The following is a 27,763-nucleotide window of genomic DNA, read 5'->3' as shown; positions in this document are numbered from 1 at the left end:
TGAGTCATATGCTAGGATTAGCATTCATGAAAGGAGGCGGGTGATTTCCAAACCTCAGCTAAATGACTGGTAATTTACAAATGTTCTCCTGTGCGCTGACAAATATTCTCATTTATTAATAAGTGGGAAGCGATGGATGTGCAGGCAGAGAGAAGCGCGGAGCAAATGAATGAAATAAAAGTCTGTTTACGCTGCATAAAGAGGGCGGTTTGTCTGCGACATGATAACACACAATCATCGTCTTCTCTCTCAGCCTCGCTCCTAATTAAGTCTGAAGAAGCACCATTGTTAAATTCAAGACATTCTTTTCCAAAATGTCACCAAGTGTCCCTGCAGTGTGACATGTCTGTAAACCGCTCTTTTGATACAATGCATATTATGATGTCTGAGACGCACTTCCTAGATATGTAGATAGGTATGTGTATATGTATATATATATATATATATATATATATACATATATGTATTATGCATATATGTGTATATATATGCACATATATACACATACAGATATATATTTATATATATATATATATATATATAAATATATATGTGTATATATATTTATATATATATATATTTATATATATATATATATATATATATATATATATATATATATATATATATATATATATATATATATATACACACATAAATATATATGTGTATATATATATATATATATATATATATATATATATATATATATATATATACATATATATATATATATATATATATATATATATATATATATATATATATATATATATATATATATATATATATATACATATACACACATATACATATATACATACATACATATATACATATATAAAAACATAAATAGAAAAATACATAAATACATACACATCTACACAAACATTTACTAAAGTGGCTGGACAGGACAGATTTTGGGAAGAAAAAAAAAAAAAATATATATATATACATATATATATATTTTTTAATTGATTAAGAATTGTTACAAATAGGAATCAATATTAAATCAGAAACCAAATTTTTTTGACAACCCTAATAAATAATTTGCATGGGTTAGGGTTAGGGTTATAAACTGTATATATATATATATATATATATATATATATATATATATATATATATATATATATATATATATTTAAATATATATATATATATATATATATATATATATATATATATATTCTTCTCTCTCTCTCTCTCTCTCTCTCTCTCTCTCTCTCTCTCTCTCTCTCTCTTTCTATATATATATATATATATATATATATATATATATATATATATATACAGTTTAGAACCCTTACCCTAACCCATGCAAATTAGTAACATATTGGTTTTAATTAGTAATTACTAAGTACTTATTCATGCCTTATTCTGCATGTCCTTATTATACAACCAATAAGCCCCAGGGCAGCTGTGGCTACGAAAGTAGCTTACCACCACCAGGTGTGAATGATTGATGGGTTCGACATGTAAAGCGACTTTGGGTACTTAGTAAAGCGCTATATAAATCCCAGTTATTATTATTATTATTATTAACTAAGAGTCTTCCCTCAATAACTTCAGAATTATTGCTTATTAGTAAACCTAACCCTAACCCTAACCCTAACCCTAACCCTAACCCTAACCCTAACTCTAACCCTACATTATATATATACATGAGTATATGGTAACACTTTATTATGGGGAACATATTCACCATTATTTGGTTGATTATTAACATGCAAATTTGTAACATCCATCCATCCATTTTCTACCGCTTATTCCCTTTGGGGTCGCGGGGGGCACTGGAGCCTATCTCAGCTGCAATCGGGCGGAAGGCGCATACACCCTGGACAATTGGCTCTTAATTAGTCATTATTAAGTACTTATTCATGCCTTACTCGGCACGGCCTTATTATACAACCAATAAGACATTAATTAAGAGTCTTCCCTCAATAACCTCAGAATTATTGCTTAATAGTAACCGTAACCCTAACCCTAAACCTAACCCTAGTCCTAACCCTAACCCTAACCCTCAATAACTTCAGAATTATTGCTTATTAGTAACCCTAACCCTAACCCTATCCCTAACCCTAACCCTAACCTTAACTCTAACCCTAACCCTAACCCTAACCCTAACCCTAACCCTAGTCCTAACCCTAACCCTAACCCTCAATAACTTCAGAATTATTGCTTATTAGTAACCCTAACCCTAACCCTATCCCTAACCCTAACCCTAACCTTAACTCTAACCCTAACCCTAACCCTAACCCTAACCCTAACCCTAACCCTAACCTTAACCCTAACCCTAACCCTAACCCTAACCCTAACCCTAACCCTAACCCTAACCCTAACCCTAACCCTTATGTGTCCAAATAACTCTAAATTAAGTCTTTGTTAGAATATTTTCTCCATATTAAAGTGTTACCAAGTATATATATATATATATATATATATATATATATATATATATATATATATATATATATATATATATATATATATATATATATATATATATATATATTCCGATCAAAAGGCTTAAATCATTCTCTTTCTATGCCACATCAATGTGGAATGCACTCCCAACAGGTATAAAAGAAAGGGCATCTCTATCCTCCTTCAAAACCGCAATAAAAGTTCACCTCCAGGCAACTTCAACCCTAAACTAACACCCTCCCCAGATTGTTAATAATCAAATGTAAACAATCAAATGTAGATACTTTTTCTCATGCCTTCTGATCTCTCTCTCTCTCTCTCTCTCTCTCTCTCTCTCTCTCTCTCTCTCTCTCTCTCTCTCTCTCTCTCTGCCCACTACTTGCTGTACATATCCTACCAAGTCAGACCTACACTGTTTCAATGTCCATTTCCCTCCACACCCCGGATTGTAAATAATGTAAATAATTAAATGTATGCACCCTGATGATTATCTTGTGTGATGACTGTATTATGATGATGGTATATATGATAGTATATATCTGTATCATGAATCAATTTAAGTGGACCCTGACTTAAACAAGTTGAAAAACTTATTGGGGTGTTACCATTTAGTGGTCAATTGTACGGAATATGTACTTCACTGTGCAACCTACTAATAAAAGTCTCAATCAATCAACCAATCAATCAATCAATATATATATATATATATATATATATATATATATATATATATATATATATATATATAAGGGCTAATTCAATTTAATTCTTGGAGGTAACGATTTGATTTAGAATCGATTCTTGATTCAAAACGATTCTCAATTCAAAATCAATACTTTTTTTTTAACAACATTGGGTGCCAGTTCTATGATAACTACATTCCTCCATGGAATAGATAAATATCTCTGATGAATGTCTATATTACTTAAAAGAAAATGTGTTTTTGTTTGTTAAAATTCTACCCAAACATTTACTAAATTGGCTGGACAGGACATATTTTGGGAAGGAAATAAAATATATACATATTTATTTTTTAATTGATTAAGAATTGTTACAAATAAGAAACAAGGTTAATTCAAAAAACTATTTTTTTTGACAGCCATAATACATATATATATAGACATAATACAATATATATATATATATATATAAAAGATGCAACCTATGCTTGAAAGAGAAACTGTTTATTATATACCGTCCAGACCTGTCATCCCTCAACAAGCGCAGCGAAATTGTATCAGCATGCCGCCACAGACGGAAACACCTCCTAGGTAACACATGAGCCAATCACCACGCCCCTACGCCAGCCTGTACCTACCCACGCTGTGCCCTATATAAACCATGGTATGTGAATGCTTCCATTAAAATCTCCTGATGATTGAGGGAACCCCTCATGAAACAGGCCTGTAGAGATGAAGTAGTCTTGTGATTTTTTTTCCCACACATACATATATTGCGCTCTACCACGGTATCGAACACAATTTTTTGGATAACCTTATTAAGATATATATATATATATATGTATATATACATATATACATATATATATATATACAGCGGGTAATTCTTCATCAAGGGAATCTACAACACCAATCTTAACACAGCAACATCAAACAAGAGTGAGAAAACGAACACGTTGCAGTGAATGTTAAAATCAATGAGAAAAGACCTCGTGGACGCCAATAATAACGTGTGCAAATAGACTGCAAGGAAAACGTCTGACATTTACCATACATATTACCGTTTAACCTCCATTAGATCAGTGGAAATTAACTGATAATGGCAAAGCATTTAGGATGGAAATAATTATCTGTCCATTCCAAACCAATTGACTTGCACCATTACGGCGCAGCAATCACTAAGCGGCATCATCTCACATCAAGTAAGAACAGTTTTTTTTTTACAATTCTAAGAAAGAAACAACAAAGTTGATGATTAGAACCTTTGTATGTATTCGGAGGTCATCTTTTAAATATGGCGCACGGGGTGGGGTACCATTCGAACCGATACCGTGCCGATTCCTGGCACCTGGGAATCGATACCGGTTCTCAATGGTATCAATTTTCAGTACTTTTGTGTGTGTTTTTGATAATAAATCCCTTTTTTTTCCTTTTTGCCAACAATTAAAAATGAGCTGATTATGATACCTGCCGTCCAGTTAGGTCTTGTTTTATTATCACATTTCTGAGTCACATTTGCACTTGCATGTCCAAGACGCTAGATGGCACGTCTGTTGCGCCCTACAAAGTTTTAATACTCTAAGTCATGTACTTTTTGTCATGACTTGGTCTTGGGTGTGTGCTTTTCCGGGATGCAACGGAAAGTTGGCTCGGGCGAGACGGGAATGAAAGTACATGATTTATTTATTATTATCAACAAAAAAAAGGAATAAATGAAAGCGCGCACAGTGGCGGAGAATAAACTATGAAACCAAAAGACTATAGCAAAAAAGTACAAATGAAAAGCACGCACAGTGGCGGAGAACAAACTATGAAAAACAAAAAGACTATAAACATGGAACAAAAACTTACTTTGACAAGGGACATGAAGCAGGATCTTAGAGGATGAAGAGAGTACATAAGCATAAATGTGGAGAGGTCGTCAGAACGACAAACTGAAAAGAATGAACTTAAATACTATGGACATGATTAGTGAAAGCAGGTGCGTGACTCAAAACGTGAAACAGGTGCGTGACGTGACAGGTGAAAACTAATGGTTGCTATGGTGACAAACAAGAGTGCACAACGAGTCCAAACGTGGAACAGGTGAAACTAATGGGGTAGTCATGGAAACAAGACAAGGGAGTGAAAAGACAGAAACTAAAGAGTCCTATAACTAAACAAAACATGACTTAAAACAAAACATGATTACACAGACATGACACTTTTTCCGCAGTTCTGTCTTAGTTTTAGTATTTATCAACAGATTTGAAAGTGTTCAAAATTAAAAAAGGTAAAACCGCTAATACTAATCAGTAGCATGACAATAGCAAAGCCAATGTATATCATCATCAAGCTAGCGCATTTGTGGAAAAGTAGAGCCTTACTTGGAGCATTTTTTTAAGTCAATTTCTTTGTTGGTGTCATGTCTGTGTTTGGACTCTTTTTAGTTCCCGCTTTTCACTCCCCTTGTCTTGTTTCCATGGTTACCCATTAGTTTCACCTGTTCCACGTTCGGACTCATTGTGCACTCTTGTTTTGTCACCATAGCAACCCATTAGTTTTCACCTGTCACGTCACGCACCTGTTTCGCGTTTTGAGTCACGCACCTGTTTTCACTAATCATGTCTGTAGTATTTAAGTTCATTGTTTTCAGTTTGTCTTTCTGGCGACATCATACCCCTGACACACGCCTGACACTCTACTTCACGCTGCTTTCTTCATAGTCCATGCCAAGTAAGTTTTTGTTTATTAATGCCACCAGTTAGTGTTTTTGTTTCATTGTTCATAGTTTCTGCCTATGTGCAAGTTTTGTGTTTATAGCCAAGTTTTGTACCTCCACTTTTGTTTGTTTCTTTTTTTGAGTGTTAAAAGTAAATCATGTATTCCTCTTCACGCCACGTATGGTCCAAATCATTTGCACCAAGACAGAACAAATCACGCCATAGTTCTAGTCATGACAGTTGGCATTGAAAATTACAACGTTTTGTTTTCGTTCGGCTGAGTCCGCTCTCGGTGCTGCTGGAGTGATCGCCAAGTGCCAAAGTGCGAAAGGCCGGCTGGGTCGGCAACCAGGCGTGGCGACATGCCGTATTTTCCGGACTATAAGCCTCTACTTTTTTTTACTACGCTTTGAACCCTGCGGCTTATACAAAAATACAGCATTTGGTACCCACCTCTAATTGTGCATCAGTTTACCTTTTTTCTGGATACAAACATAATCAGTAAAACAATACTCAACAGATTACATTTCGGACTATTTCCTTGGTAATGAATGCAATTATTTTAATAATCTCTTACTTACGTGCTTGCTTTTAATTATAGGTAAGCCACAGTAAATGGTTGTAAATGCAAAATCAAAAATATTACCAGTTGGACTTCTTCTTTAGGACATTTGGTAACTTCTCTTTGAATTTTGTAACAATGATTGAACGTATACTCGGATACTCGCTTGTCACTCCCAAGTATCCAATCACAAGTTGTGATTTACATAAGCAGAAAGTGGCCATACCCGGCCAGCGGAGAAATAAGCGGTACTCACTTTTTTTTTTAACCAACAATAAGAAGCAGAGCAAAACGTCGATTAGGTGGCAGATATATATTTGCGAAGGCATGTTCAAGAAGGATATTTAAAGAGAGACTAGATCTTGTGAGACGAGCCCGGAAAAACGAGTTAAGCTGTCCTGGTGGTGAAATTTTTTGTCTGCCACCAGTGCCTCCGTGGAAATGCCCTCCCTCTACCTCTAAGAACTACTCAACCCCAAATCCTCCACACGACACCTCCGCTCCAGGCTAACCTCCTCCAACCTGCGAGGAAAAAGCTACAAACTTTCTGCTCTCCCTGACCCCCTGAGGGAACCACAGACTGTGGATGCTTTTAAAAAAGGCTTAAAAACCCTTCTTTTAAAAAATAAATAAATAATTTTTTAGATATATGTGTGCTAGTTCTAGCTATTAGGCTGTTCTAGTTTTTATTTTTTATTTATTTTATTATCTTTTTATTTTTTTAATACACTGTAGCACTTTGAGGTTGTTGGCTCAATGTAAAGTGCTTTTACAAATAAAATCTATTATTGTTATTATTATTACTTCCACTCGAATCAATGGCTTACACGGCATTAAATGGCAAATTGTGAGTTCAAATATATTTTTTCACATTCAATATGTTTTTTTTTTACAATTATTTTAGTTTTGACAGTACCACGTCTGATATGGGTTTATTGATTTTTAAGTGGGCCCAAAAATAGCCCGTTTTGTACACTGGTGATAAATCATACTTGCCAACCTTGAGACCTCCCATTTCGGGAGGTGGGGTGTGGGGGGTGGGGGCGGGGGCGTGGTCGGGTTGGGGCGGGGGGCGTGGTTGTGGGCGTGGTTAAGATATATATATATATATATATAAGAAATACTTGACTTTCAGTGAATTCTAGCTATATATATATATATATATATAAATATATATATAAATAAAATAAATACTTGAATTTCAGTGTTCATTTACAAACTACAACTCACAAACACTTTGGAGTTAGGCTCCACCATCAGAATGTGTACTTAAACTTATAAAGATCACATGGATATTATTCTGTCAGTTGATTCACCAAAACTAACCTGTTATACAGGAGGAAAAAGCTCACAGGACGTTTCAATTGTTCACGGACTGGTCGCGCTCATCAGAATGACAAGACACTTCCGGTCTGCAGGTGATAGCATTCAATTGGGAAGAAACGCCCTACTGCCCCCTACTGACCAATGTGAATACTGATAAATGTGTAATGACAGCTCCAAAAACGAATTCAAAGCACAAAATAAAATAAATAAATCAACACAAAAATGTGACACATTATGGGTGGGTCACATATGCATGTACAGTAGATGGCAGTATTGTCCTGTTTAAAAGTGTCACAACATTGCTGTTTTACGGCAGACGAACATGCTTTACGGTAGACACTGTTGTTGTGTGTTGTCAACACGTCACTCAGCTCCGCCTGAATTTCGGGAGTCTCCCGGAAAATCCGGGAGGGTTGGCAAGTATGTGATAAATTGATGTGGTTCAATACCCAGTAGTGCACAAGTGTGTTTCTGTATAGTATTTTACAAGCCGTGGTCATGTGGCGACATACATTATTGTATTTTGAGTGGTATTTATTGAAGTGGGACTAAGTAGGACATCGCTGAAGGCCTAGGTGGGAAAACTGTGAACCAGTATGGTGTCATTTCGGGGGCCAGATTCGGCCCCGGGGCCACGAGCTGAATAGCCCTGGAATAAGCGGGAGATAATAAATGAAGGAACGAAAAGAAAAAATGTAAAGAGCCAATCTCCACGCGCAGGAAAGCATGCAGTTGTGACTGATGAGGAGCAGATGGCGGACGCAGCACATTACATTGTCGTCTGTAAAAACAAACACAACTCAAACACAAACACGACGCCATCTGCTTTTCCATCACAACTGTCTTCCTTCAGCAGGATTAGACGTTTGTGGACAAACAATTATTGCAAGCATATGGGTATAGTGCGCCTCAAAGAAAAAAAAATAAAGAAAAAATCTGCGCCGTAAACCCACAACCTGTTGGCTGCAATGCAGTCAAAAAACAACAATGCAATTAGTGCCTCAAGATTTGGCAAAAATGTCCCAAAAGACCATAAAGCATCATGCCTGTTTCTTAATCATGGGAGTCATTATGAGTTTTCATTCATTGTCAAAGTCATAAAAGCCGACAGTGATGGTCAAAATGGTAGTTTTATACCAGGGCCGGCCCGTGGCATAGGCCGTATAGGCAAATGCTAAGGGCGCCGTCCATCAGGGGGCGCCACGCCAGTGCCACAAATGTTGGAGAAAAAAAAAAAAAAAAAAAAAAAAAAAAAAAAAAAGTTGGTACTATTATTTCTAAATACAAACAATAATCCCACTTTAATTAAAATGCAAAGTAAAGCCTATTTAATAGAAATATTATTTGTTACAACATTACCCCCTCCCCCCCCCCCACCCCCCCGCACGGTGCGCCCCCTCCCTTCCCGTATCATGACTCTTTTTGGACGTCACCACATCAAAAAATCAACACAAGATGTCAAAACGGCCAAAACTGTCAGGTGCCCAGGGAAGAAAAAAAGAGAAAAGAAGAGGAGGAGAAACGAGAAAAAGACAAGAGGTAGCAGGTAGGTAACGTTAGCCTACATGAAATTATTTGTCTGTTACAGAATGTGATAGTAACCTGGCTTTTTAGCATTAAGCTAATGTTACATGATTCGGCAATTGCTAATCAATAAATAGCTAGTTCTGTTTTAACGTCGGGTTAATATTGTGGAGGGGGCTAAATTGTTTTGGAAAATAATAATGTAACGTTAGGTAATTACAGTACTCCCACCTTACATTCCTCAGGGACATTTGTATTAGATCTTTCAAGCAGGTGTTTTTTGTTTACATTGTTATTGCCTTCTGGTTAGCTAATGTTTGCCCTGCAGGTAATAGTCACTTTTCCACCCCTTTATATATTAGGTATAGTTGTAAGTAAAAAAAAAAGGTCAAAGACAAAGCTATTCGGTTTCTTGTGAGTATATACACTTCACTGCCGATGTGGGGGGGGGGGGGGGGGGGGGGGGGGGGGTTCGCCACCTAAAATCTTGCCTAGGGCGCCAGATTGGTTAGGGCCAGGCCTGTTTTATACACAAGTGTTCCAAAAGTCCAATTTGTCCATCTTCAAATGTAGTCAACATTGAGTTGTTGGGACATCATAGTACAAAACCCAAAAGTTGTCACGTTGTGTAAATGGTAAATAAAAACAAAATACAACAAATCCTTTTCAACTTATATTCAATTGAATAGACTGCAAAGACACGATATTTAATAATCCAAATCAGAAACTATTTTTTTTTTTGTGCAAATAGTCATTGACTCTTAAAGCCACGCTGTTGTAACATGTGCAGAATGTGGCTTGGCATTGTCTTGCTGAAATAAGCAGGGGCGTCCATGATCACATTGCTTGGATGGCAACATATGTTGCTCCAAAACCTGTATGTACCTTTCAGCATACCAGCCTTCCCAGATGTGTAAGTTACCCATGCCTTGGGCACTAATACACCCCCATACCATCACAGATGCTGGCTTTTTGTCATGTCTGTGTAATCATGTTTTGTTTAGTTTCTGGCTTTTCACTCCCTTGTCTTGTTTGCATGATTACCCCATTAGTTTCACCTGTTCCACGTTTGGACTCATTGTGCACTCTTGTTTGTCACCATAGCAACCATTAGTTTTCACCTGTCACGTCACGCACCTGTTTCACGTTTTGAGTCACGCACCTGCTTTCACTAATCATGTCCATAGTATTTAAGTTCATTCTTTTCAGTTTGTCGGGCTGACGACCTCACCACATTTATGCTCTGCCCATGCCTGATACTTCTTTCCATGTCCATTCTTCATGCAACTATTTTTGTCCAAGCCAAGTAAGTTTTTGTTCCATGTTTATAGTCTTTTTGGTTTCATAGTTTGTTCTCCGCCATTGTGTGTGTTTTTCGTTTGTACTTTTTTGCTATAGTCTTTTGGTTTCATAGTTTATTCTCCGCCACTGTGCGTGCTTTTCGTTTGTACTTTTTTTTAATATAATAAATAAATCATGTACCTTCATTCCCGTCTCGCCCGAGCCAACTTTCCGTTGCATCCCGGAAAAGCACACACCCAAGACCAAGTCATGACAGTTTCTGTCTTGTCTGTGTAATCATGTTTTGTTTTAAGTCATGTTTTGTTTAGTTTCTGGCTTTTCACTCCCTTGTCTTGTTTGCATGATTACCCATTAGTTTCACCTGTTCCACGTTTTGGACTCATTGTGCACTCTTGTTTGTCACCATAGCAACCATTAGTTTTCACCTGTCACGTCACGAAAAGCGCGCACAGTGGCGGAGAATAAACTATGAAACCAAAAGACTATAGCAAAAAAATACAAACGAAAAACACGCACAATGGCGGAGAACAAACTATGAAACCAAAAAGACTATAAACATGGAACAAAAACTTACTTGGCTTGGACAAAAATAGTTGCATGAAGAATGGACATGGAAAGAAGTATCAGGCATGGACAGAGCATAAATGTGGTGAGGTCGTCAGCCCGACAAACTGAAAAGAATGAACTTAAATACTATGGACATGATTAGTGAAAGCAGGTGCGTGACTCAAAACGTGTAACAGGTGCGTGAATCAAAACGTGAAACAGGTGCGTGACGTGACAGGTGAAAACTAATGGTTGCTATGGTGACAAACAAGAGTGCACAATGAGTCCAAACGTGGAACAGGTGCAACTAATGGGTGATCATGCAAACAAGACAAGGGAGTGAAAAGCCAGAAACTAAACAAAACATGACTTAAAACAAAACATGATTACACAGACATGACACTTTTGAACTTTGCGCCGAGAACAATCCGGATGGTTCTTTTCCTCTTTGGTCCAGAGGACACGACGTCCACAGTTTCTGGGTGTTGTTGATAAATGGCTTTGGCTTTGCATAGTAGAGTTTTAACTTGCACTTACAAAAAGTAGCAACAAACTGACAAATTCAATTGAATATAGGTTGAAAAGGAATTGCAAATCACTGTATTCTGTTTTTATTTACGATTCACAAAACTTGCGAACTGGTAATTTGCAAATATTAGCTCATTTGGAATGTGATGCCTGCAACCTGTGTCAAAAAAGCTGGCACGAGTGGCAAAAAAGCCTGAGAAAGTCGAGGAATGCTCATCAAACACTTACTTGGAACATCCCACAGGTGAACAGGCTAATTGGGAACAGGTGGGTGCCATGATTGTATAGAAAAGCAGCTTCCAGGACGGGGCGAGGGTCACCACTTTGTCAACAAATGTGTGAGCAAATTGTTGAACAGTTTAAGAACAACATTTCTCAACCAGCTATTGCAAGGAATTTAGGGATTTCACCATCTACGCTCCGTAATTTCAACGAAAGGTTCAGAGAATCTGGAGAAATCACTGCACGTAAGCGGCAATGGCCATGACTTTCGATCCCTCAGGTGGTACTGTATCAAAAAGCGACATCAGTGTGTAAAGGATATCACCACATGGACTCAAGAACACTTAAGAATACCACTGTCAGTAACTACAGTTGGTCGCTACATCTGGAAGTGCAAGTTAAAACTCTACTATGCAAAGCAAAAGCCATTTATCAACAACACCCAGAAACGCCGCCGGCGAAGAGGGATGGATGGATGGATGTTTAAAATGTCACCGTGTTGTTATTGAGTCTGTTTAGCTGATTGGAGAGCAGCTAGCGGGTCCATGACGATGAATTCTGTTTTGTTTTTTTATCAGCCGTTTTACTGCACCGTTTGGAAACAATTAAGGTATGAAAATAAACATTTACATCATCTTTCCGTGTGAATGAATTATTTTGCAACATATTTATTGTCCGGTGCACTGCAAAAAGTGAAATCTAAGTAAGATGAAATATCTCAAATAAGGGTGATATTTGCTTATTTTCTGTCTGATAAGATCATTCTTCTCACTAAGCAGATTTTATGTTAGAGTGTTTTACTTGTTTTAAGGGTTTTGGTCCTAAATGATCCCAGTAAGATATTACAGCTTGTTGCTGAGATGTGATGACCTATATTGAGTAAAACCTGCTTGAAACTAGAATATCAAGTGTTGCAAAGTTGTGTCATCAACACTCACAAGTATAAAATTGCTTTTTCAAAGTAATCATTTCTTACTTCAAGCATGAAAAAAAAAAAATCATGATGCCGAGCGCATATCATTATGTCAAGATAATGGCACTAGCATTTACTTCATTTAAGAATATTTTTCACCATATTGAGCAAAAAGGTCTCTTTTTTTTCTACCAAGAAAAGTGCACTTGTTATTAGTGAGAATATACTTATTTTAAGCTATTTTTGAGTTCATTGCAGTTAGCTAATTAGGGCCCGCATGGCCCATTGCCTGTGGGAGTCCTTATGCAATGGGACATAAGGACCTATTGAATTTGTAAGGTTTTATTCTTTCTTATTATTATTATTATTATTATTCTTCCGCAACTTTGCGCTGTAATTTGACCCCCTTTTTTATCAAAAAACCAAACCTCAAAACTCAAAATTGCGCTCTAGCGCCCCCTACAAAAAAAAAAAAAAAACTAGACTGCCTGTAACTCCCACTAGGAAGGTCGGAGAGACATGAAACAAAAACCTTTATGTAGGTGTGACTTAGACCTAGATTTCATAATAGTATATTCTCGGGCAAAAATCAACAGGAAGTTGGCAATTCCCCCTTCAAGACAAAAAAAGTACTAAAAACAGTCACTTTTGCCTCTTTGAGCTGTAATTTGACACCCTTAACATACTTTAAAACTCACCGAACTGAACACACACATCAGGACTGAATGAAAAAACCGAACCCCAAATCTCAAAATTGTGCTCTACCGCATTTTTTTAATAAAACGCAGAAAAAACTGCTCCTCGGAAGAAAAAAATGACAAAACTGCCTGTAACTCCCACTGGGAAGGTCGGAGAGACATGAAACAAAAACCTCTATGTAGGGCTCACTTAGACCTACATTTCATAAATTGACAACCCACAGCAAAAATCAACAGGAAGTTTGCTATTCCCCCTTCAAAACACATTTTTTGTAAAACCGGTCACCTTCCTTCAAAAACTATCTCCTCTGAGCGCGTTTGTCGTTTCGGCTTCAAACTAACACAGGAGAGAGATTAAACCCTTGTGTATAAAATAACAGAACAGCGTTTTAATACCTGCTCCGGTTTTGATTTTATGACCCTTCAAAGAACCGCTGCGCTGCTGTTTTCTCAAGATGGCTGCTTAAAAGCAGGAAGCACCAGCGTGCCCACACAATGCAGACAAGGTAGGTACACTAGACAAAAGTATTGGGACACTTCGGACTAAAAGTAGACAAAAGTATTGGGACACTTATGACTACCACTGGACAAAAGTATTGGGACATTTAGGCCGAAAACTGGACAAAAGTATTGGGATACTTGGGACTAAAACTTGACAAAAGTATTGGGACACTTGGGACTAAAACTTGACAAAAGTATTGGGACACTTAGGACTAGCACCTGCCAAATACGCGGGCCCGACCAATGCTGCTTGCAGCTTTAATTTGACTTGTTTTGGAAAGTCTTGACAAGCCACATTTTCTTGTTCTATTGGCAGATAATTTTGCTTAGTTCAAATAAAATACCCCTCATTTTTGTATTTTTGTTTCTTGTTTTTGAACACTGACTTTTTGCAGTGTGCGGCTAATATATGGATAATATATATTTTTGCACACATATAGTGGGTGCGGCTTATACAACGGTGCACTCTATAGTCTAGAAAATGACTGCACAAAGCTTTATATTGTGGACAAACCTGTAGTAAAATATGTAATTTTTCATATTTGCATTGTTTCTTAGGGAAAAACTCGCTTCAGTGCGCTGACTTTCCTGTTTATGAACGTAAAGAAGGCATCTCTGTTATAGCCATACTTGCCAACCCTCCCGGATTTTCCGGGAGACTCCCGAAATTCAGCGCCTCTCCCGAAAACCTCCCGGGACAAATTTTCTCCCGAAAATCTCCGGAAATTCAGGCGGACCTGAGTGACGTGTTGACAGCCCGTTCACAACATTGCCGTAAACAGCAATGTTGTGACACTTTTAAACAGGACAATACTGCCATCTACTGTACATGCATATGTGACCCACCCATAATGTGTCACATTTTTGTGTTGATTTATTTATTTTATTTTGTGCTTTGAATTCGTTTTTTGGAGCTGTCATTACACATTTATCAGTATTCACATTGGTCAGTAGGGGGCAGTAGGGCGTTTCTTCCCAATTGAATGCTGTCACCTGCAGACCGGAAGTGTCTTGTCATTCTGATGAGCGCGACCAGTCTGTGAACAATTGAAACGTCATGTGTGCTTTTTTCCTCCTGTATAACAGGTTAGTTTTGGTGAATCAACTCACTGAATAATATCCATGTGATCTTTATAAGTTGAAGTACACATTCTGATGGTGGAGCCTAACTCTAAAGTGTTTGTGAGTTGTAGTTTGTATTTGTGAATGAATCCAGTGCACAGCTGCAGTAATCAATACAAAAAGGCGACGTGAGTGCGCAATGTTTATATAGGAACTTCTGATCCTAATTCAGACTCGCAAATTAGAGCTCCCGTTTTCTTATTGATTTTATAATGCATATTTGTATAATGTGTGTGTTCTGAAATAGTGACAGAGAATAGAACAAGGATGGCCAATTCAACCCTTAACTCAACAATGAGTAGATGAGTGCTATGCGTGTGTATATGTGTAAATAAATGAACACTGAAATTCAAGTATTTCTTTATATATATATATATATATATATATATATATATATATATATATATATATATATATATATATATATATATATATATAGCTAGAATTCACTGAAAGTCAAGTATTTCTTATATATATATATATATATATATATATATATATATATATATATATATATATATATATATATATATATATATATATATATATATATATATGTATGTGTGGGAAAAAAATCACAAGACTATTTCATCTCTACAGGCCTGTTTCATGAGGGGGGGTACCCTCAATCATCAGGAGATTTTAATGGGAGCATTCGCATACCATGGTTTATATAGGGCACAGAGTGGGTGGGTACAGGCTGGCCTAGGGGCGTGGTGATTGGCTCATGTGTTACTTAGGAGGTGTTTCCGTCTATGGCGGCATGCTGATACAATTTCGCTGCGCTTGTTGAGGGATGACAGGTCTGGACGGTATATAATAAACAGTTTCTCTTCCAAGCATAGGTTGCATCTTTTAGTACCACTATTGTAAGGTGTGCTGGATGCAAGAATTTGCCATGTTATTGAATATTCAACATTATTGTCTTTGAGGTCCCAAATGTGTTTGCTGAGTTCTGTGGTATTTCGCAGGTTTTTGGTTCCTGAAAGAAGCCTTCAGGAACCAAAACCTGCGAAATACCACCATTGTATCAGCATGCCGCCACAGACAAAAAACACCTCCTAGGTAACACATGAGCCAATCACCACGCCCCTACGCCAGCCTGTACCCACCCACTCTGTGCCTTATACAAACCATGGTATGTGAATGCTTCCATTAAAATCTCCTGATGATTGAGGGAACCCCTCATGAAACAGGCCTGTAGAGATGAAGTAGTCTTGTGATTTTTTTCCCCCACACATACATATATATATATATATATATATATCTTAACCACGCCCCCAACCACGGCCCCCGCCCCACCCCCGACCACGCCCCCCACCCCCCACCTCCCGAAATCGGAGGTCTGCAAGTATGGTTATAGCATCACAGTGAACGAGGCTCATATCAGAGATCTCCAGTTCAAACTGCTACCAAGTCAGTGTGGCTAATCTGCAGCTCCGAGGTAGCAACCGGCACAGCTGTTTGATAAACACAGCGCCTGATCACATGCACACACACTTTTAGAACAACACACACACACAATCCCGAGTCCCAAAACCACGGCATTTGCCATCCAAGATGGATCCACAGAGTAGATAGACAGCATGTTGGAAGGAGGCTCTCCACCAGCACACTATCAATCTTGCACAGCAGCCAAATGACATTAGATCTCATCTTAATCTCCAGAGGGTAAGTAGCGAGCAATAAGAGTGAGGCGAGGAAAATTAAGAACGGCGATAAAAAGCAGGGGGGAATGTGTGATGAAAATGAAAAAAAAAAAACCCGTTATAGTCAGGAAGTGTTGTTTACCCACCCGGGAAAGAAATCTACAAAACCCAAAAGCAGTGAAGTTGTCACGTTGTGTAAATGGTAAATAAAAAGAGAATACATCCATCCATCCATCCATCTTCTTCCGCTTATCCGAGGTCGGGTCGCGGGGGCAGCAGCCTAAGCAGGGAAGCCCAGACTTCCCTCTCCCCAGCCACTTCGTCCAGCTCCTCCCGGGGGATCCCGAGGCGTTCCCAGGCAAGCCGGGAGACATAGTCTTCCCAGCGTGTCCTGGGTCTTCCCCGTGGCCTCCTACCGGTCGGACGTGCCCTAAACACCTCCCGAGGGAGGCGATCGGGTGGCATCCTGACCAGATGCCCGAACCACCTCATCTGGCTCCTCTCGATGTGGAGGAGCAGCGGCTTTACTTTGAGCTCCCCCCCGGATGACAGAGCTTCTCACCCTATCTCTAAGGGAGAGCCCCGCCACCCGGCGGAGGAAACTCATTTCGGCTGCTTGTACCCGTGATCTTGTCCTTTCGGTCATAACCCAAAGCTCATGACCATAGGTGAGGATGGGAACGTAGATCGACCGGTAAATTGAGAGCTTTGCCTTCCGGCACAACGGATCGATACAGCGTCCGCATTACTGAAGATGCCGCACCGATCCGCCTGTCGATCTCACCATCCACTCTTCCCTCACTCGTGAACAAGACTCCGAGGTACTTGAACTCCTCCACTTGGGGCAGGGTCTCCTCCCCAACCCGAAGATGACATTCCACCCTTTTCCGGGCGAGAACCATGGACTCGGACTTGGAGGTGCTGATTCTCATCCCAGTCGCTTCACACTCGGCTGCGAACCGATCCAGCGAGAGCTGAAGATCCTGGCCAGATGAAGCCATCAGGACCACATCATCTGCAAAAAGCAGAGACCTAATCCTGCAGCCACCAAACCGGATCCCCTCAACGCCTTGACTGCGCCTAGAAATTCTGTCCATAAAAGTTATGAACAGAATCGGTGACAAAGGGCAGCCTTGGCGGAGTCCAACCCTCACTGGAAACGTGTCCGACTTACTACCGGCAATGCGGACCAAGCTCTGACACTGATCATACAGGGAGCGGACCGCCAAAATCAGACAGTCCGATACCCCATACTCTCTGAGCACTCCCCACAGGACTTCCCGAGGGACACGGTCGAATGCCTTCTCCAAGTCCACAAAACACATGTAGACTGGTTGGGCAAACTCCCATGCACCCTCAAGGACCCTGCCGAGAGTATAGAGCTGGTCCACAGTTCCACGAGGGTCACCACTTTGTCAACAAATGCCTGAGCAAATTGTTTAAGAACAACATTTCTCAACCAGCTGTTGCAAGGAATTTAGGGATTTCACCATCTACGCTCCGTAATATCATCAAAAGGTTCAGAGAATCCGGAGAATTCCCTGCACGTAAGCCATGATATTACGGACCTTTGATCCCTCAGGCGGTACTGCGTCAAAAAAGCGACATCAGTGTGTGAAGGATATCACCACATGGGCCACTTCAGAAACCCACTGTCAGTAACTACAGTTGGTCGCCACATCTGTAAGTGCAAGTTAAAACTCTACTATGCAAAGCCAAAACCATTTATCAACAACACCCAGAAACACCACCTTCATGTTTTTCTTGCAAAATAATCATTAACTTAGAATTTAATGGCAGCAACACATTGCAAAAAAGTTGTCACAGGGACATTTTTACCACTGTGTTACATGGCCTTTCCTTTTATCAACACTCAGTAAACGTTTGGGAACTGAGGAGACACATTTTTGAAGGTGGAATTATTTCCCATTCTTGCTTGATGTACAGCTTAAGTTGTTCAACAGTCCGGGGGGTCTCCGTTGTGGTATTTTAGGCTTCATAATGCACCACACATTCAGGTCTGGACTACAGGCAGGCCAGTCTAGTACCCGCACTCTTTTACTACGAAGCCACGCTGTTGTAACACGTGGCTTGGCATTGTCTTGCTGAAATAAGCAGGGGCGTCTATGATAACGTTGCTTGGATGGCAACATATGTTGCTCCAAAACCTGTACGTACTTTTCAGCATTAATGGTGCATTCACAGATGTGTAAGTTACCCATGTCTTGGGCACTAATACACCCCCATACCATCACACATGCTGCCTTGTACACGTTGTGCCTATAACAATCCAAATGGTTCTTTTCCTCTTTGGTCCGGAGGACACGACGTCCACAGTTTCCAAAAACAATTTGAAATGTGGACTCGTCAGACCACAGAACACTTTTCCACTGCAGCTATAGCCGCCCTTAACAGCAGGCCCGGCCGACCTGTCTGACAAGCCTGTAAATGTGTGTTAGTCATGTATGATGTCTTTTTGTTATTTTTTATTTTTATTTATTTTTTATTTTTTTTTGTGTGATGTGTAATGTCTAGTGTTTAAATGTACGGCAGTGACAATGAATTTCCCCAAGGGGACCAATAAATCTAATCTAAATCTAATCTAATCAGTCCATTTTAGATGAGCTCGGGCCCAGCGAAGCCGGCGGCGCTTCTGGGTGTTGTTGATAAAAGGCTTTGGCTATGCATAGTAGAGTTTTAACTTGCACTTACAGATGTACCGACCAACTGTAGTTACTGACAGTGGTTTTAGGAAGTGTTCCTGAGCCCATGTGGTGATATCCTTTACACACTGATGTTGTTTTTTGATGCAGTGCCGCCTGAGTGATCGAAAGTCACGGGCTTACTGCTTACGTGCAGTGATTTCTCCAGATTCTCTGAACCCTTTGATGATTTTACAGAGCGTAGATGGTGAAATCCCTAAATTCCTTGCAATAGCTGGTTGAGAAATGTTGTCCTTAAACAATTTGCTCAGGCATTTGTTGACCCTCGCCCCGTCCTTGTTTGTGGATGACTGAGCATTTCATGGAAGCTGCTTTTATACCCAATCATGGCACCCACCTGTTCCCAATTAGCCTGTTCACCTGTGGGATGTTACAAATAAGCCTTTGATGAGCATTCCTCAACTTTCTTTTATTTACCATTTACACAACGTGACAACTTCACTGCTTTTGGGGTTTGTAGAATGATGATCAAGTCCTGTATCGAGTGTTTGGACAGGTTATATTTTGGCTGCCGTACTTTGACAACTGAAGTGTTGTTATTCATGTCTCCGTTGCCAAAAAGCGTGCTAGGAAAATTGGCAAACTCACCGATGCAGGATCCGTCCACCTCCTCGTAGCCGACGCTGCAGACGCATCTCCCCAAGGGGACCAACCAGTCGCCATCAGCTCCACAGAAGAGCTTGGGCGTGTCCCGCTCTTCAGCGTGGTCCACGCAGGCGCCCCTCACCTCCACCAGCGAGGACGAGTCCACGCGAGGCACCGTGTCCGGGAACGAGGCCAGGTTCCTCAGCGTGAACGGGCATTTCTTGTAGTAAACCCTCACCGAGACCAAGGCGATGCAAGCGCCGATGTCCTGGAACGCCAGCGAGAAGCCGTTCTTGGTCATGGGTCCCACCTCGCGCACCTCCGTGTTGAGCTTCAGGATGCGATCCCCGAGGTCCATCTGAGTGAAGCTCTCGTCGGCGGCGATGGTGTCGATCTTGGTGTACTGAGCCGGCTTGAACTTCACGGCGTGGGCTTCGTCCGTCTCGTGGTAGAAGAGGTTGAAGGTCTCCTTGCAGGTGCCGGACACCCAGGGGATGGAGTTGCAGTCGCGCAGGGTGAAACGGAGCTCCACGTAGATTTTTTGGGCCGCCTGCCGGGAAATCCAGTTGGATCGGAGCCAGTTGTTCTGGTTGGGCTCCATCACGCTGCACACCTGGAAGGTGTGAATGGGCCGGTTGTGCTCGTCCATCTCTGTGATCGCATCCCACTAAGAACAGGGTGGGGGATAGAAAAACAAAAAGACAGAATGAACAACATGTCTGTTGTGTTGTGGATGTAAAAGACCTTCTCATATAAGCGAGACAATATCGTCCTGGGCATGACGTTAAAGTGCATCCGGCAGTGGAGGCTCCTCTATGGGGGTCTTGGGGCACTAGGAGAATAACCCCTTTACTACTGTCACTCCAGGTGGCCCTTGGCAAAGGCCTAGTACCTGACTTTCCCCTCGCCAGGGATACGATAAAAACCTCAACGGCGGAGCAGGCGGAAGACGGTAGATTTAAGAACGACTACAACGGGGCACTAGGAGGTTAACCTTTGCACTACTGTCACCCCAGGTGGCCCTTGGCAAAGACCTAGTACCTGACTGCCCCCTGGCCAGGGATACGGTGAAGATCTCAACGGCGGAGCAGGCGGAAAAACGGTAGATTTAAGAACTACCACAACAGGGCACTAGGAGGTTAACCCCTTTATTACTGTCACCCCAGGAGGCCCTTGGCAAAGGCCTAGTACCTGACTGCCCCCTAGCCAGGGATACGGTGAAGACTTCAACGGAGGAGCAGGCGGAAGACGGTAGATTTAAGAATGACCACAGCGGGGCACTAGGAGGTTAACCTTTGCACTACCGTCACCCCAGGTTTGCCCTTGGCAAAGACCTAGTACCTGACTGCCCCCTGGCCAGGGATACGGTGAAGACTTCAACAGAGGAGCAGGCGGAAGACAGTAGATTTAAGAACTACTACAACAGGGAACTAGGAGGTTAACCCCTCTACTACTGTCACCCCAGGTGGCCCTTGGCAAAAGCCTAGTACCTGACTGCCCCCTAGCCAGGGATACGGTGAAGACCTCAACGGCGGAGCAGGCGGAAGACGGTAGATTTAAGAACTACCACAACGGGGCACTAGGAAGTTAACCCCTTTACCACTGTCACCCCAGGTGGCCCTTGGCAAAGACCTTGTACCTAACGTCCCCCTAGCCAGGGATACAGTGAAGACCTCAACGGCGGAGCAGGCGGAAGACGGTAGATTTAAGAACTACCACAACGGGGCACTAGGAAGTTAACCCCTTTACCACTGTCACCCCAGGTGGCCCTTGGCAAAGACCTTGTACCTAACGTCCCCCTAGCCAGGGATACAGTGAAGACCTCAACGGCGGAGCAGGCGGAAGACGGTAGATTTAAGAACTACCACAACGGGGCACTAGGAAGTTAACCCCTTTACCACTGTCACCCCAGGTGGCCCTTGGCAAAGACCTTGTACCTAACGTCCCCCTAGCCAGGGATACAGTGAAGACCTCAACGGCGGAGCAGGCGGAAAAACGGTAGATTTAAGAACTACCACAACGAGGCACTAGGAGGTTAACCCCTTTACTACTGTCACCCCAGGTGGCCCTTGGCAAAGGCCTAGTACCCAACTTCCCCCTAGCCAGGGATACGGTGAAGATCTCAACGGCGGAGCAGGCGGAAAACGGTAGATTTAAGAACTACCACAACGGGGCACTAGGAGGTTAACCCCTTTATTACTGTCACCCCAGGTGGCTCTTGGCAAAGGCCTAGTACCTGACTTCCCCCTAGCCAGGGATACGGTGAAGATCTCAACGGCGGGTCAGGCGGAAGACAGTAGATTTAAGAACTACTACAACGGGGAACTAGGAGGTTAACCCCTCTACTACTGTCACCCCAGGTGGCCCTTGGCAAAAGCCTAGTACCTGACTGCCCCCTAGCCAGGGATACGGTGAAGACATCAACGGCGGAGCAGGCGGGAAACGGTAGATTTAAGAACTACCACAACGGGGCACTAGGAGGTTAACCCCTTTACCACTGTCACCCCAGGTGGCCCTTGGCAAAGGCCTAGTACCCGACCTCCCCCTAGCCAGGGATACGGTGAAGACCTAAACGGCGGAGCAGGCGGAGGACGGTAGATTTAAGAACGACCACAACGGGGCACTAGGAGGTTAACCCCTTTACTACTGTCACCCCATGTGGCCCTTGGCAAAGACTTAGTACCTGACTTCCCCCTAACCAGGGATACGGTGAAGACCTCAACGGCGGATCAGGCGGAAGACGGTAGATTTAAGAACTACCACAACGGCTGCGATGGCGGAAGAAGGCTGCAACAGAAAAGGGTCCCCAGTCGTCTTGGACTCCATGCCACTGGACCCTGACCCGTTTCTGTCTGTGCACCAGTCTCCACACGTCAAACAAAGTCACGCACAGGCATCCTCCATAAAAGGATACACCCCGACCGGGAGGATCGTCATACTCGTTCGAGTGACCGCCGATGATGATCATCGAATGATCCAAAAATGTTTGCATTTAATACTATACATTCCGGACTTTTTTCCTACGCTTTGATCTCTGCTATCTATAAAACGTCCTAAAAGTCCATTGTGGTTCGACTCCTATGGATTCTTCATTCATCCCTCCAAGCAAGGTTTGTAGGTTTTACAGTACAACTAAAACAATTCTTACCGACTAAACCGTCCCATGTGTGATGTCTGTAGGAGTGTTTTCATGCAGATTTGTATGTGCTATTGTAATGTCATCGAGCTAGCGTCGTTAGCATGAATTGATTAACGTGGACCCCAGACTTAAACAAGTTGAAAATCTTATTCGGGTGTTACCATTTAGTGGTCAATTGTACGGAATATGTACTGTACTGTGCAATCTAATAATAAAAGTTTCAATCAAAAAGCATTAGCTAATATGCTGAGACAATTACGAGTGTCTGTGTTAGTATTATTAACTTACAAAGGCATTCTTTTTGTATTGTTTCAGATTCTTAAATCCCTCAATAAATTCACCAAAATTTCACCGTGGAGTTATTCGGTCTGTTTAGCTGATTGGAGAGCTAGCTTTCGCAGCTAGTGGGTCCATGACGATGACTTATGTTTTGTTTGATCAGCCGTTTTACTGCCGTGTAACAGACACCGTTTGGAAACAATTAAAGTATGTAAATAAACAATTACATGATTTTTCTGTGTAAATAATTCATTTCACAACATATAAGTCCACGTTAAAGGGAAAGGCCATGTAACACAGTGGTAAAAATGTCCCCGTGACAACTGTTTTGCAAGGTGTTGCTGCCATAAATTCTAAGTTAATGATTATGATTTGCCTGAGAAGCTGGACAGTACAAAAATAAATAAATAAATAAATAAATAAATAACAAAATAAAATATTAATAATAATAAAATAATAACAAATAAATAAAAAATAAAAACAAAAAAAACAATTACAATTAAAAAAAATTAAAAACAATTTAAAACATTTTTATTAAAAAATTAAAAAAATAAGTTAATGATTATGATTTGCCTGAGAAGCTGGACAGTACAAAAATAAATAAATAAATAAATAACAAAAAAAATAAAATAATAATAATAATAATAATAAAACAATAACAAATAAATACAAAAAATAAAAATAATAAAACAATTACAATTAAAAAAAATTAAAAACAATTTAAAACATTTTTATTAAAAAATTAAAAAAATAAGTTAATGATTATGATTTGCCTGAGAAGCTGGACAGTACAAAAATAAATAAATAAATAAATAACAAAAAAAATAAAAAAATAATAATAATAATAATAAAACAATAACAAATAAATAAAAAAAATAAAAAAAATAAAAAAAATAAAAAAATTACAATTAAAAAAAATTAAAAACAATTTAAAACATTTTTATTAAAAAATTAAAAAAAATAAGTTAATGATTATGATTTGCCTGAGAAACTGGACAGTACAAAAATAAATAAATAAATAAATAAATAACAAAACAAAACAAAAAAATAATAATAATAATAAAACAATAACAAATAAATAAAAAAAATAAAAATAATAAAACAATTACAATTAAAAAAAATTAAAAACAATTTAAAACATTTTTATTAAAAAATTTAAAAAAATAAGTTAATGATTATGATTTGCCTGAGAAACTGGACAGTACAAAAATAAATAAATAAATAAATAAATAACAAAAACAAAAACAAAAATAATAATAATAATAAAACAATAACAAATAAATAAATAAAATACAAATAATAAAACAATTACAATTAAAAAAAATTAAAAACAATTTAAAAATGTTTTAATAAAAAATTTAAAAAAATAAGTTAATGATTATTTGCAACAAAAAAAAAAGGTTCTCAGTTGGAACATTAAGTATCTTGTCTTTGCAGTCTATTCAATTGAATATAGGTTGAAAAGGATTTGCAAATCATTGTATTCTGCTTTTATTTACCATTTACACAACGTACCGATGTGGTTTTGGGTTTTGTACTATACTTTTGCATCAAGTAGCTCTTTTTGTACACTGCGGAGGTAAAAATGTAAAAAGTCTGATGACTCCGACCCACGACTGATCAATACATGTATTTAGCCAGTCAACATTTTCTAATCATGGAAAGTCCTGAGAGTAACAACCGAGTACAGCCAGCAAATGAACCACCCCCGCCCCCTCCCGAACGAAGAATGTCAGACAGAGCCCTTAGCGACGCTCCCTTTGGAATAGTTTATGGTGACACATCACCGCCGTGTCAGAGGGGTATTGAGGATATCATCCAACATCTTATGGAACTCAAGTCATTCCTCATATTAGACAGCGTTCTTTAATAAAAAAGTCATTTGTTAGACGGCGCCTTGATGGCCCACCTGTATGGTTTTCTCCCCCCTCTTTGGCCACTTTTCATCAGCCAGTCACGTCACATAAAAGTTCTTGTAAAACGTCTTCCCTATTAGGCACGACCTTAGATGTCCGAACGTTCGGTCGTAGTACGAAGAAAAGTGTTTAAATACATGCATTGTACGCATGTTTGTGTCTCAAATACTCAATAAAAGCTGTGGAATTTCCACTTTTCTAATAAACCAGCGTCCAGACTAGGACGAGGGTCTTTAGCGCCGCCCTAATGGCTCCCTGGACCTCTGTCAGAGATGTGTGAAAATGGAAAAAGATAAAGAAAACATTTATTTTTGTTTTAGTACATTTTCTATAGGAGGACAAACATGACACAAATCGTCCTAATTGTTAGAAATCCCATTGTTTATGTTAAACATGCTTCACTGATGAGAGTATCTGGCAAGCGCCGTTTTGTCCCACTATTTTCAGCGATCCTTGAACTCGTCGTAGTTTGTTTACATGCACAACTTTCTCCGACGCTGCCACGGAAAGACGAGTTTCCATGCCACTCCGTCTTTGTCTCATTTTGTCCACCAAACGTTGTATGCTGTGCGTGAATGCAATTCTGTATTTTCTGATATATTGTCTGCTTTCGATGCAATATATATGAAAATTGCTTAATAAAATAAAAAATAAAAAGTGTATTAGAGCTAAAAAAAAATATTACACACAACCTGCTGATTGTCAGAAAGTTAACATTTTGACAGCTTTACTTAGTTCCGTGGTTGAAGAATCTTAGTATCAAAAAAATGTATGAAAATGGAAAAATATCGGGAATAAATATATTTTATGTTTTTATATGGTTTTTGTAGGAGGACAAACATAACACAAACCTTCCTAATTATTAGACATCCCAGAGTTTGTATTAAACATGCTTCACTGATGAGAGTATTTGGCAAGCGCCGTTTTGTCCTACTAACTTCAGCGATCCTTGAACCCACCGTAGTTGTGTGGACTGTGACGCAACAGTGTGTTTACATGTACAACTTTCTCCGACGCTGCCACGGAAAGACGTGTTTCCATGCCACTCCGTCTTTGTCTCATTTTGTCCACCACACGTTGTATGCTGTGCGTGAATGCAATTCTGTATTTTCTGATATATTGTCTGCTTTTGATGCAATATATATGAAAATTGATTAATAAAATAAAAAATAAAAAAAGTATTAGAGCTAAAAAAAAATATATATTACACACAACCTGCTGATTGTCAGAAAGTTACAATTTTGACAGCTTTACTTAGTTTCGTGGTTGAAGTGTTTTAGTAGCTCCTTGGAGCTTTTTCAAAAATGTATGAAAATGGAAAAATATGGGGAATAAATATATTTTATGTTTATGTAGGAGAACAAACATAACCCAAACCTTCCTAATTATTAGACATCCCACAGTTTGTATAAAACATGCTTCACTGATGAGAGTATTTGGCAAGCGCCGTTTTGTCCCACTAATTTCAGCGGTCCTTGAACCCACCATAGTTGCGTGGACTGTGACGCAACAGTGTGTTTACATGTACAACTTTCTCCGACGCTGCCACAGAGAGACATGTTTTATGCCACTCCTTCTTTGTCTCATTTTGTCCACCAAACGTTGTATGCTGTGCGTGAATGCAATTCTGTATTTTCTGATATATTGTCTGCTTTTGATGCAATATATATGCAAATTGATTAATAAAATAAAAAAATAAAAAGTGTATTAGAGCTAAAAAAAAAAATATTACACACAACCTGCTGATTGTCAGAAAGTTAACATTTTGACAGCTTTACTTAGTTTCGTGGTTGAAGTGTCTTAGTAGCTCCCTGGAGCTTTTTCCAAAAATGTATGAAAATGGAAAAATATGGGGAATAAATATATTTTATGTTTTTATATGGTTTTTGTAGGAGGACAAACATAACCCAAACCTTCCTAATTATTAGACATCCCACTGTTTGTATTAAACATGCTTCACTGATGAGAGTATTTGGCAAGCGCCGTTTTGTCCCACTATTTTCAGTGAGCCTTGAACCCACCATAGTTGCGTGGACTGTGACGCAACAGTGTGTTTACATGTACAACTTTCTCCGACGATGCCACGGAAAGACGTGTTTCCATGCCACTCCGTCTTTGTCTCATTTTGTCCACCACACGTTGTATGCTGTGCGTGAATGCCATTCTGTATTTTCTGATATATTGTCTGCTTCCGATGCAATATATAAAAATTGCTTGATAAAATAAATTTAAAAAAAGTGTATTAGAGCTAAAAAAAAATATTACACACAACCTGCTGATTGTCAGAAAGTTACAATTTTGACAGCTTCACTTAGTTTTGTGGTTGAAGTGTCTTAGTATCAAAAAATGTATGAAAATGGAAAAATATGGGGAATAAATATATTTTATGTTTTAATATGGTTTCTGTAGGAGGACAAAC

The 27,763-nt window shown here is 39.6% G+C and overlaps 1 protein-coding gene across 2 annotated transcripts in view; it reads right to left on the bottom strand.

The window, feature by feature from the left end:
• The window catches only part of LOC133574058 (ephrin type-A receptor 6-like), a 515,834-nt gene that overhangs the window by 349,397 nt on the left and 138,674 nt on the right, over positions 1-27,763 (bottom strand). For both annotated transcript variants that reach the window (XR_009811371.2, XM_061926082.2), the window contains exon 3: positions 20,014-20,677. Coding sequence is in view for 1 of the 2 variants with exons in the window: in XM_061926082.2 (XP_061782066.1) it covers positions 20,014-20,677 (664 nt within the window). In the remaining variant the exon portion in view is untranslated. The remainder of the gene's footprint in view (positions 1-20,013; positions 20,678-27,763) is intronic.

This window comes from Nerophis lumbriciformis, linkage group LG31 (genome assembly GCF_033978685.3).
Source record: "Nerophis lumbriciformis linkage group LG31, RoL_Nlum_v2.1, whole genome shotgun sequence".
Taxonomy (NCBI): domain Eukaryota; kingdom Metazoa; phylum Chordata; class Actinopteri; order Syngnathiformes; family Syngnathidae; genus Nerophis; species Nerophis lumbriciformis.
Note: the sequence above shows the minus strand (reverse complement) of the source record. Positions and strands in the feature narration are given on the sequence as shown.